The sequence below is a fragment of the Cololabis saira genome, chromosome 23 (genome assembly GCF_033807715.1).
Source record: "Cololabis saira isolate AMF1-May2022 chromosome 23, fColSai1.1, whole genome shotgun sequence".
NCBI classification, from domain to species: domain Eukaryota; kingdom Metazoa; phylum Chordata; class Actinopteri; order Beloniformes; family Belonidae; genus Cololabis; species Cololabis saira.
The window spans coordinates 31,086,835-31,099,979 of record NC_084609.1 but is presented as its reverse complement, the minus strand read 5'-3'; the positions used below and the strand labels follow the sequence as shown (position 1 = coordinate 31,099,979).

Sequence of the window (13,145 nt, the reverse complement as noted above, 5' to 3'; positions counted from 1 at the left end):
TTCTTGTAGGAGTGCAATATCAATGTGTTCTTTTTTCAGAAATGTGAGAATTTTCCTTCTTTTAACGGGACTATGAACTCCTCTCACATTCCATGTACACAAGCGTAGTCTGTTACCTGTCATACAGTTTAAGCAAACCCTCTATATAGATGTATGACTCACCAAAAGCAAAAATCTGAAACAGCATATTACAATAAAAACAGTCACTGAGCTGGGAGAAAAACAAATCTGAACAGGAACTATTGTACAAAAAAACCCAGAACAAAACAAAACAAAACAAAACAAAACAAAAAAAAAAATAAAAATGGGGGCTGTCCCTGCCACCTAACCTGCAGGGCGTTTTAAACCTCCTCCACACTGCTCTCTCTGCACAAGCCTCGTTTTTAAAAAGAAAAGGATACGTCAATAATAAATGAATGAGGCTGCGCTCTGTTCTTCCCTGACACTCACACATAGAATTAACAAAAACTTAAGCTTGCTCACGGTGGCCATAACTTGTTGCATGGACAACCTTGGCTCATAAACATAAACTGTTCCCTACAGGAAGGCGGGCCCACGTTGCCGTTTGGGGCTGAGCCCGGCCGGGTCCCACGGGCAAAGACTCGGCCACCAGGCGCTCGCCAACGAGCCCCAACCCCAGGCCTGGCTCCAGGGAGGGGCCCCGGTGACGCCGATCCGGGCTACGTAATGGTCCTTTGGTTTTTCTCCTCCATGATAGGCGTTGTGAACCGCTCTTAGTCTGGCCCGTCACCTAGGACCTGTTTGCCATGGGAGACCCTACCAGGGGCGTAAGTGCCCCCGACAACATAGCTCCTAGGATCACTCGGGCACACAAACCCCTCCACCAAAGTAAGGTGGCGGTTCAAGGAACTGCCATCAGCTACTCATCTAATCAAGGTTACGGTAACAGTTACAGTTACGGTGTGTTGGAATGTCTCTTCCAAAAGATGCTATCAGTTTGATCAGCATCTGGTACATCTAGTACTAGCACGTATTTGCCCTGCCACTGACCTTTGTTTCAGTGCCTTTCAAAACTCGTTTCAACAGTGCATCTATCAACAGAGTCTGAATGTGACTATCTCCTTTTTAAATCTAGTTTCTTGAAAACAAACTCTAAAACAGAAAGTTATTTAGCCAAACAAGACATCTCGGAATAACAGTTTTGACATTTATTTGTCTAATTGTGAGTTCTTTTTTCTTTGTTTTCTTTTCTTAAAGAAAACAATAAAGCCCAGAAAATGAAAAGGGATCAACAATGTGCAAAAGAAAAAAATCTGCATAGTCTTCGGTTTTTAGCGCTGCTTGCCCACGACTGCTTGCAGTTAAAATTACACTTCTATTCCAAAATTACAGTAAAACAACACTACCATGACCTTTGAAAATGTACTTAAATAATACTGAACAAAGACTATCTGGTATTAAAAGAAGTGGCTACATCTGTACACGAGTCACTAAAAGTGATTTTTTTCCCATGCATTTCCTTGAAGAGAAAATCAACGTAATCTGTTTACAATCCCGTACAACGAGCCTTCCGCCTTTCACCACGTTTCCAGTAACTGGTAACTCATATACTGTAGGCCACATCCAAGCTATTCTCAGAAGTTCCAGGTGATCCTGCAGTTTTACAGTAATTGACTTCAGCATGAAGTAAATCTGGTTCGGTGAGTCTGAGGAATGGCTTGCGATCTGCAACTGAGCATGAAGAGTACAGAGAGCAAATTATGAGCCACTCAGTGAGTCATTGTCATCATACCTGTACAGAGCTCCACCTCTGAGCTCTCCTGATAAAAACAGGCGCTGAAGCGATGCGACTCATTCTGCAACTATTAAATATTATTTAGGATTTTAGAAGAGGAGGAGCCGAGAAAAAGCCCCAGACGGTAAGTGTAGGCAACAAGAAATAAATATAAAAAGTATAAAGGATCTAGTCATATGTGTCCAAACATAGGTTAATTATTGTTGCTATGCATATTAACCCTAAATGTATTTATAATTATGAGTATTATCTGTTTAAGTTGGTTTCAAAGATGCCAAGAAGAAAGAAAAGAAACTATAATAAGATGCAGCGATCATGTTACTGTCGCTTGATTATATCCCACTTTAAATCAATTGTATAAGTTCTTGAGTATTGAAGAAATTTGGTATCATTTCTGTAAATTTGACACAATATTGTCAATATGGTGTCCACCTTTAGTAAATACTAAATGAATGTTTGGAATTTAAGATCAAACTGAATAGTAAAGTAAAGTGTCCCAGAGGTGATTTAATACTAGTTTGAGCAGTTTAATTTGGTTACTGAACTGGTCTAGGGTCTTGTTCCTCTAAAATGGGGTGGGACAGGTCTTTGGTTATGCAGTGATTCAGAAACCAACTTCCGCGTTAGCAGAGATGCTCCTGCTCTTCTTCAAAGTGGGACAGTTAAACTCACTAAAAGGCTCAGAAACAGATCAGCTGGTGTTACTCGTTTAAGGACCTCTTTTCAAGGATATAAATATAAACATAAATTAAAGCTGCAAGCAGCGATGAACGGGCCCTCGCACCCTTGTGCACGTTCAGGCGTGCTGCAGTGGAAGCGCTTGTATGACTTGTATGTAGATTCTTCAGGCCTGGACATTTAGCGGATGACACCACCCACGGTTCTCTATATCAAACCATTCAAAAGTTATGGCAGAAAGTAGGAACTATCAGATATCAACCAATCAGATGAAGGGGCAGGGCTAATTTGCAGCAATTATGTTCAAGGACTCAAAACCGAGTACGATGACACCACCCACGACTCTGTATGTCAAACCATTCAAAAGTTATAGTAGAAAATAGTAGAAAATAGGGACTATCAAATATTGACCAAATATTGACCAATCAGAAGAAGGGGCGGGGCTAATTCATGCCAATGAAGGTCAAGTACTCAATACCGAGTCAGATGACACCACCGATGACTCTTTATATCACACCATTCAAAAGTTATTGCAGAAAGTAGGAACTATCAAATATGGACCAACCAGAAGTCTTTCCCTGACCCCTTCCCTTCAACCCTTCCCCGACCCTGCACCCCAACCTGGGACTTGCTGATTGGGCCGGAGCTTCGGGAGCTGCGTGCTGGCCTGCGGTCCCCACCCCTGGTCATCCCGTTGCTGCTTCCACCTGCCTGCTGTGCTGTTGCCGTCCCTGACCCACCAGTCTGGCCCTCGGCAGGAGGGTCCTCCCTTATGAGCCTGGTCCTGCTCAAGGTTTCTTCCCTCCTAAAGGGGAGTTTTTCCTTGCCACTGTTTGGCTTAAGGTTTTTCTCCGACTAGGGGAGTTTTTACCTGCCATTGTTTATGTAATAACTGCTCGGGGGTCATGTTCTGGGTATGGGTCTCTGGAAAGCGTCTAGAGACAACTCTGTTGTATTAGACGCTATATAAATAAAATTGAATTGAATTGAATAGATGAAGTTGGGGCGCGCTTTTTGGGATCTCGGGCCCTAATAATAAAAATTCCTACAGATACAATAAGGCCTTTGAACTGTAAGTGCTCGGGCCCTAATAAAGAAAGAATTCCTACAGATACAATAGGGCCTTCGCACTGTAAGTGCTCGGGCCCTAATTACCAACATCTTAATACTAATCTGTGAACTTAAACTGACAAGTGACGGCATCTCTGACTGGTGTGAAGAAAAAAAAAAAAACATATTAAAGCGCAGCATAAAGAGTTCACTCTCGTGTCATGTGACAACCCTAAAATTGCTCACGTCGCGATTTCAAAATCCCAATTTATGATATTGCGATATTATCTCAAATGCGACTAATCGCTGAACACACAAGGAATTTGGGGAACCAGAAGCTCAAAACAAGAATGAACAGCAAGAGCAAAAGAAGTTGTTTGGCACTGGCAGACCCCTCCTTGAACCGCCACCTTGGAGGCGTCTGTGTTGCCCGAATGATCCTAGGAGCTACGTTGTTGGGGGCATTACGCCCCTGGTAGGGTCTCCCATGGCAACCAGATCATAGGTGACGGGCCATACTAAGAGCGGTTCACAAGCCAATCATAGTTAAGAAAAAATCCAGGACCGTTAGGTTGCCCTGATTGGTGTCACCGGGGCCCATTCCTGGAGCCAGGCCTGGGGTTGGGGTCTTTGCCCATTGGTCCTGGTTGGGCTTAGCTCGAACCGGCGATGTGGGCCCGCCTTCAAGTTGATACCGGCTAGAGATAGTCGGACTCACCTCCACATATAGCTTGGGCTCTGGAACCCAGCTCCTTGAAAGGGGCTGGACCCTCCACTACTCTGGAGTTGCCCAGGGTGAGAGGCGGCGGGCTGGTGTGGGCTTGTTTATAGCCCCCCAGCTCAGCTGCAATGTGTTGGAGTTCACCCTGGTGAACGAGAGGGTCGCTTCCCTGCGCCTTTGGGTCGGTAAAAGGTCTCTCACTGTTTGCGCCTACGGGCCGAACAGCAGTGCGGAGTACTCGGCCTTCTTTGAGCCCCTGTGAGGAGTACTGGATAGTGCTCCAACTGGGGACTATATTGTTCTACTGGGGGACTTCAACGCTCATGTGGGCAATGACAGTGATACCTTGAGGGGCATGATTGGGAGGAACGGCCTCCCCGATCTGAAGCAGAGCGGTGCTCTGTTATTAGACTTCTGTGCCCGTCCCAGTTTGTCCATAACGAACACCATGTTCAAACATAAGGGTGTCCATCGGTGCACGTGGCACCAGCACACCCTAGGCCGGAGGTCAATGATCGACTTTGTTGTCGTTTCATCTGATCTTCGGCCGTATGTCTTGGACACTAGGGTAAAGAGAGTAGCAGAGCTGTCAGCTGGTCACCACCTGGTGGTGAGTTGGATATGCTGGCAGAGGACAGACCGGGCAGACCCAAACTTATTTTGAGGGTCTGTTGGGAAAGTCTTGCTGAGCCCTCGGTCAGGGACATCTTCAACTTTCATCTCCGAGAGAACTTCTCTCAGATCCCGGGGGAGGCGGGGGCCATTGAGTCCGAGTGGACCATGTTCTCTGCCTCCATTGTCGACACGGCGGCTCGAAGTGTACCCAAAGTTTCTGGTGCCTGTCATGGCGGCAATCCCAGAACCCGGTGGTGGACACCGGAAGTAAGGGATGCTGTCAGACTGAAGAAGAGTCCTACCGGGCTATGTTGGCCTGTGGGACTCCTGACGCAGTAGATAGGTACTGGCAGGCCAGGCAAACCGTGGCTTGGGGAGCCCTGGAGGCAAAAACTCGGGTCTCGAAGGAGTTCGGTGAGGCCATGGAGACTTTCGGTCGGCCTCGATCAGTCTTTTTTTTGTTGTCTTGGACAGGCTGTACTGGAACAAATTTCACTGTTGTGCCGCTGACTCAATGACAATAATAAATCTGAATATATTTACATTCTCTGACACTTTCATGGCTTTTAAACCAAAACCTAAATGTTTGCTAAAGAGGAACCAGTCATGTGACCCTGACAATTCTTCCTTTCTTATGTTTCAAGTACCAACTTGTGCTTACAATTTTTGATGTTTTTGTCTGTTGACAGTGTTTGGTAACTTATTTTCAATTTTGTTTTTCTGTTTTGACTTCCATGTTGCGTGGATGATCTTTGTATTAGTCTGTTACTATTGTGTTTCTAATTTCTTTTCTTGATGGAAATTAGCCATTGGCTATATCTGGCATATTTACATTGTTATGTTTGTTTGTATATATATATTTGTACACACACACACATATATATATATATATATATTATCTTAACTGAGATGGCCTTTTGTACAATTTACATTTTATAAAATATTGCCGTTTAGTTTCAATGTGCCACCAAATTATCCAAATATCTAAATAATTTATTTACCAAACATGACACTACCTACTTTATCAGTGCAGTGATAGGGTACAGATTTATTATTCTAATTGTTATTGTGACTACGCTTTTTATTTCTAAACTTGATACAACTGTTTGATACTAAACGTTTTTTCTGTTTCCAATAATCCCCCAGAAACTGACACATTTATTCGTGAGAAGTTCTTCCCACGGTAACGTGATGGCAGCAGGGGCACCTTTCCGACTTGGTGAGTCTGGCATCAAGAAAAAGAGTGCTTTTTCCACTGAATTAATTTTTTTACAAATTCAGTGGATTAATACAAACTACTATACAAGCTGAGGGTGTTGACATGGAGGCAGCTGAGCGGTTCAGAACTAAAGTAGTGAATACGTACTGTAATTGCGATAAAATTGGATATTTTAACAAGAAGATAAATGCAGATTGATTCTCTATTGGAGCCTGTCCCTAGTTGTCAGTAGAGGAACTCCAACTTTTAATACTTCTTGGTTCATATCAATATGGAAATTAGAATGTTGGTATTTGAAAACAAAAATGTGCACTTCCAGCTGCCTAAAGTAACACATTTGACTGATATTTTATCCCAGTTGTCCCCTTTGATTCCAGAGTTGAGCTTATAGGACTAGATAGTACAATCCCTAAGATAATTGGAATTTGTCACCGAGTGGGTAGGGTTAAAAGCTTCACTGAGGTCATCAGGTGGGCACCCTCCTTCCTAGATGTTCCGTTGATAGGCCCATGACACCTCCAAAGGGCTCAACAGCAACACCTGGCGTCCCAGGTGTGCCCCTCTCGGCTTTCACCCCTCAATGTTCATCTAGGAGCCCAGTTGGGATCCTTCCCCCTGATCCATAGCCATCTGCTGCTTCGTTCGGCAGCCTCTGACAGCGTCTTGACGGCTTTGCGGAATGCCTGTCCTTGCACTCCCATCCCCTTCAGAATCTTGGTTGTGGACGTACTGTAGCTACAAAACCTCTACACCCGATCTCAACCGGAAGCACCTCGGCACGCCAGCTGCGTTGTTCTGCCTCAGCTGCTATGTCAGAGTACTTCAGTTGTTTGTGTTCACATGCTTCACCAACTTCAGCTTCCCATGGTACAGTTTGTTCAACAATGCACACAGCCTTCTGGGAGGTTGACCACAAGACCAGGTCTGGCCTGAGGGTCGTTGTGATGATCTCAGGCGGGAAGACCAGTTTCTTGTCTAGATCAACCTGCATCCTCCAGTCTCGGTCTGAGTCTAGGGTGGTTGTTTCGACTCTTGCAGATGACTTTGTTGCATGCTGTCCTGCTCTTACAAAACGGGTCGTGTCTGGGCATTGGTGGAGGGAGGGCATTGGTGGTAGTTCTCCTTCCTTCCAGAATGATCGCCAGTTGTCTTAGGACCTGGTTTTGTCTCCAGGTGCCTTGGGACAAACTGGTTTTGCAGCCGGTAAGTATGTGTCGCAGGGGTTTGACAGAGTGCACAAGAGGGATACGCGCGCCGTACCCTACGCCGTACCCTACGCCGTACCCTACGCCGTACCCTACGCCGTACCCTACGCCGTACCCTACGCCGTACCCTACGCCGTACCCTACGCCGTACCCTAAGCCGTACCCTAAGCCGTACCCTAAGCCGTACCCTAAGCCGTACCCTAAGCCGTACCCTAAGCCGTACCCTACGCCGTACCCTACGCCGTACCCTACGCCGTACCCTACGCCGTACCCTACGCCGTACCCTACGCCGTACCCTAAGCCGTACCCTAAGCCGTACCCTAAGCCGTACCCTACGCAGTACCCTACGCCGTACCCTACGCCGTACCCTACGCCGTACCCTACGCCGTACCCTACGCCGTAGGCTCTGCGTCAATTTAACGCGGACCCATGAATCAGCTCCGGAGCCGGTAGGCAGGAATCTCGAAATTTTCGGAGCAAATTTCTTAACAGGCGTAGCTACAACTGTTAGATTTCATCTATTAAACCAACATTTATCTTCCTAAATTATTTATTTCAGCCAGCGGTAATTCTCAACAGAGCTGCAGTTTTCTCCCCCGGGACGACGGCGCAGGGCGATCACGTCTGTACTCCGGCTGCTGCTGCTCTGAGCCGGCGGCTCTTATCATCTCCGAAAACATCGGGTCAAATTTCTTAACCGGCGTTATTTGGATAAACTGAGCCCAGGTTGGGGATCTTAACTTTTACGCCTGAAACAGCGCTACAGCTGAAATTAAAACAGCTTTTGGCTCTCAGCTTCATGATTTTAGGGTTGGTGTATTGGGACAGGCCCCTGGGAACATTTCAAGTGCCCTAAAATCTGTCCCTTCTTTTTTAGGGGTAGTGATAGTTAGGGAGGGCTAGTGGTAGAAAGTAGGGCTAGTGAAAGAAAGTAGGGGGTGTATTGGGATTGGGCCTTAGGCAGCTCTGATGATGAAGCTGATTTGGCTTCCTTACATTTCCCACAGATCCTTCCACGTGAGCTTCCTCTACTGCTTCCACTACCTCCACTGCTTCCTCTACCTCGCTCCATCTTGGGTGACTGTCGTCCATCTGGTGTTCTGGTTGAGGAAGCGGTGGAATGTCTGGCAGTATCTCCCTTTTTTCCAGTCTCTGGCTGTCTGTGTGGGTTACTTTCAGGTGATCCTCCAAATCCCTCTTTGGCACCTTAAGTGAGCTGCTCTTTTCCTTTGAGTCATTTCCCAAACTTGAAGGGATCCTTGTAGAAGGATGTTCTTGCCCTTTCCTTCCTCTTGCGTCGAGTCCTGAGGTTTTCAGCTCCTGAGGTCTGTTTCGAAGAGGTCAATGTCCGCTCTTTCCTCCACTGAGGCTCTCTTCCATTGCCTCCTCAAGACCCTTCTCTCTTTCACAATATGCTGGATTTCTTTCTGCCTTCTGGACATGGAGTTGTTGGTGTCATTTCATTCCTTCCTGTCTCTTTTGTTCCGAACCTTTCCCCTCTGTAGAAGTAGATCAGATCTCCCATCTTCTTCAGTTTTTTTCTCCACTTCCTTTGATTCAGTCTAGGATCTTGATCAGGTCTCCATCGATTGTTGCCCACTCTTCCTTGCTGCTGGACTTTGGCCATTTCACCTGAGGTCTGTAGCCTCGAATGTTCTTCTCCAACGTAGGTTGCAAGTGACTTGGTTCCAGGTTCCCCAAATTTGTGCTTGAATCACTTTCAGCCACTGGGGTACTGATGCTCTGTGGACTGTGGGGTAAATCCTGCCGCCGGGCTTCATTCGCCTGACTTGACCGTTCTCTCAAGAGATAATGATCAATGCGAGATCTGGGTCTCACTAATTTGACATCTATAGTGAATTCTATATCAATGGAAAGAGTATATGAATGTGTGAAAAGTCACTAAAAGATCTCTTGGTTTTCTTTTCTTTTTTTTAACAGCAGAAGAACTCCGCATTGTGGTGCTTGGAAAGAGCCAGAACAAAAGATGTTTACTGACTAACTTCATAGCGGGGAAAAACGTACTCACAGAGACAGCAGGTCTACTTCTCCGGAAAATCTCAAGACAATCTACAGTTGAACATGGAACATGGTATAAAACGAAATTAACTGTAGTAAACACACCAGACTTACTTGTTTCAAGACTGTCTGATGATAAAGTGAAACTTGAAATGAAGAAGTGTGTGGCTCTCTGCCACCCTGGACCGAATGTTCTGCTGCTCTTAGTGAGTCCTTCTGATTTCACTGAACAAGACAGACAAAGACTTGGGTTCATCCTGAGTTTCTTTGGTCAAGAATCATTTAAACACGCAATTGTTATCTTGACGCATGGTGAGGAGGAGATTACTTCCCCCGTCAACAAACTCATCCAAGACTGTGGACACAGGCAGCAAACCATCAACTTTGAGCGGAAAGATCAATGTGTTCTTCAAGAACTGATTAAGAAGATGGACAAAATCCTGAGTGACAACAAACGAGGCCATCTAAACTTTACAGAAATGGGTGACCCCACCACAGCTCCTGTAACTTTTAAACCTCCTCTCAACTTAGGGCTGCATGGGAAACATGGAGTATCAAATACTTCTGCAGCCAATGCCATCCCTGCAACTTGTAAACCTCCTCTCAACTTAGTGCTGTATGGGAGACATGCAGTATCAAAGACTTCTGCAGCCACTGCCATTCTGGGTAGACAAAGGTTGGATGCTTCTGCAGACTCAGGGTGTCTTATGACTGAGGCAGAAGTGTTTGGACGTGTGGTGTCCCTGATGGACCTACCTGTCTTGTCTGGAAGACCCCAAGAAGCAGTAAAGGAGATACACAACTGTGTGTCCCGCTGGAAGCCTGAAGGCATCCATGCTTTCATCCTGGTTTTACCAGTGGGTCCAATAGGTGAGAAAGATAAGATGGAGTTACAAGCCATCCAGCACACATTCAGCCCCCGAGCCAATGACTTCACCATGATTCTGTTACCTGTGGAGTCTGATCCTACAGATCCAGACAATGTTAGGTTTGTGAAAGGAAATAAAAACGTTCAAGACCTCTGTCGGGGGTGTGGAGGCCGTTATACTATCTTCAACATCAACAACAGACATCAGGTCTCTGACTTGCTGCATACCGTGGAAAAGATGACAGATATGGGATCTCGATGCTTAACAATGCAAATGACTGAAAAACCACGATGGACAAAGGACTTGAAACTGAACTTTTCCCAGAAGTCAGCAGATCCTAAACAGCAGACCAGAGAACCTCTGAGGATGGTGATGATTGGGAAGACTGGCTGTGGGAAGAGCGCCACGGGAAACACCATTTTGAGAAAGAGTAGCTTTCATTCGAGAGCTTCCATGAAGTCAGTGACCACAAAATGCCACAAAGAAACAGGAAACATTGCTGGACGGCCAGTAGCTGTGGTGGACACGCCTGGCTTGTTCGACACAAATCTGTCCAATGATGAAGTCAAGCAGGAGCTTGTGAAATGCATCAGTCTCTTGGCTCCTGGACCACACGTTTTCTTACTGGTGCTTCAGATCGGTCGCTTCACGCAGGAGGAAAAAGACACTGTGGAGCTCATCAAACAGTTTTTTGGCAAAAGATCACAAAACTACATCATCATTGTTTTCACCAGAGGAGACGATCTTCAAGATCAGACCATGGAGAGTTACATGAACGACTACAGTGATGACTTCATCAGAAAGCTGGTTGAGGACTGTGGAGGTCGATACCACGTCATGAATAACAGAGATCTTGGGAATCATACACAGGTCACCCAGCTATTGAAGAAAGTAGACCAAATGGTAAAGAACAACGGCAGCAGCTACTACACTACAGACGTGTTCCAAGAAGCTGAGACCGCCATTCAACAAGAAGTGAAGAGGATCCTGAAGGAGAAAGAAGAGGAAATGGAGAGGCAGAAGCAAGAACTACTTCATAAACATCAACAAGAAATCAGAGCAAAGATGAAGAGGATCGAAGAAGAAAGCTCAAAAAGAGAAAAAGCACTCAAGGAGAAGGAGGAGTACATTCGTCAAGAGGAACGGAAAAGAAAGAGAGAAGAGGATATGAGAGCAAAGGAGGAGATTGATCGAAAAAGACGTGAAGAATATCAGCGGCACGAGTGGGAAGAAAAACTTAAAGTTCTGGAGAACAAAATACAATCTGAATGTGAAAGAAATGCATCTAGAGATCTCATGATGAACAGAGAAGAGATGAAACAAAAACGAGGGGTTTGGGAAGAGGAGCGTAAGGAATGGTGGGGAAATCGACAAACAGAGGAACAACTGAGACAAGATGAACATAAATGGCTTCAAAAGATGAGAGAAGAATATGAGCAGGAAATAAAAGAAGAAAGTCGACTCAAAAGAGAACGAGACGAAAAGGAACGGAGAGAGACACAGGAAATCTATGAGACAATACTGGAAGAAACGCAAAATAGAACTCAAGTAGAGGTCAGAAAACAAGCTGAACAATTCAATGACTTTAGAGAGAAATATACACGCGAATTTGCAACTCTGACGAGTAAACATAACAAAGAAATGGAAGACATGAAGGTAAAACAACAAAGGAAGAAGGACATCATGCTGGAACACATGCTGAAGAAAAAAGCACACAGGAAAGACTTTGAGAAAGTGAGGATAAGACAACAAGAAGAACTGGAGGATCTCATACACAATGTTTCTGTAGAGGAAGAAATAAAACAACTACAGATCAAACATGACGAAGAGGTCAGCGACTGGATAGAGGAAAAGGCACTGGGAGATACAGGCGATGGCTCATGCTCCATCTTATAAGACAACCTCGTTGACCTGAACGCGACAGCAGCAAGGCTTTGGTTCAGTCATCTTAAAAAAGTGGTTTCAAAGACTTAAGACAAATATATTGCTCTGGGTTCAAGGCTCAGATTGTGGTTTCCTGAGGCTTTTCGGGACTTTTACTCTGTTTATATATCTTTTAATGACCTTCCAAATCATTCTGCGGTAATTCAGTCAATCACTGTTTTTCTTTAAAGTAAATTAATACAAAAATGATATGTAATAAGATGAGATATACATATTTTGATTTGATTTTGAAAATAGGCATTTATGAAGCCATACAGAAATGTATAAGTATAAATTCAAAATGTCATATTTACCTGAGTTAAGTGTGAATCAATATCTTGTTTCTATTTGTACCTTTTTTTTAAAAAAAAAATCAATAAACAGAAATGTTGATTGTAAATGCATGAAGACAATCGGTTGATTTTCTTAGCAGTTGGGTCAATGTCAGCTTTATAGCATATATAAAAAGCATCTGGCCAACCAAAGGGCTTTACAGTAAAACATCATCAACAATTAGAAACAATAAAGACAAAACAATAAAATAAACGAAATAAAAAAAACAAAATGAACCCCAGTAACATCAGAAGGATGAAAGGTCCAGTAGGGGTGGGTACTCAGCCAAACGCCAAGGTGAACAAATATATAATAATGTAAGAGTTTAGAGGTAGAAGAATTCAGGAAGGACACTAAAAACAGCTACAGGACATTATAGGTGTTGTGCCACAAACAAGGTGCTGGTTCAGTTATTTGAGAGTTATTAATAATTGTCTTAAGATGGTAAATGGTAGATAGTTATTAATAATTAATAAAGAAGATGACTTATCAAAATGAATGATCAAAATTAATAAATCCAAATGGGGCACCACCTGACCATATCAGGAAATAATAACTAAACAGAATAATCAGTCTCAAAGTAGCTGTAATTCCATACTGCTCACAGAGGTCCAATGACTTCTCACGAAGACTGAGTGCTTTTTTTATTCAAAATGAATAAAGGATTATTTTACACAGATTTGACACAACGCTGGTATATTAAAAGCCTCACACAGGGCACCATTTATGTTGTGCCACAAAGGCGTGCTGGTTTAGT

General features: G+C 44.3%; 1 protein-coding gene across 4 annotated transcripts in view; it reads left to right on the top strand.

The window, feature by feature from the left end:
* LOC133424392 (GTPase IMAP family member 8-like) overlaps positions 1 to 12,323 on the top strand; it is a 51,929-nt gene extending 39,606 nt beyond the window's left edge. Inside the window, exons 1-3 of one of the 4 annotated variants that reach the window (XM_061714959.1) lie at positions 1,748 to 1,880; positions 5,967 to 6,039; positions 9,189 to 12,323. In XM_061714959.1, coding sequence (XP_061570943.1) covers positions 6,012 to 6,039; positions 9,189 to 12,028 — 2,868 coding nt within the window. In that variant the 5' untranslated portion in view covers positions 1,748 to 1,880; positions 5,967 to 6,011 and the 3' untranslated portion in view covers positions 12,029 to 12,323. Of the gene's footprint in view, positions 1 to 1,747; positions 1,881 to 5,966; positions 6,040 to 9,185 lie in introns of those variants that run through there. The other 3 variants (XM_061714956.1, XM_061714958.1, XM_061714957.1) reach the window with 3 other exon arrangements.
* The last annotated feature ends 822 nt before the right edge of the window (positions 12,324 to 13,145 follow it).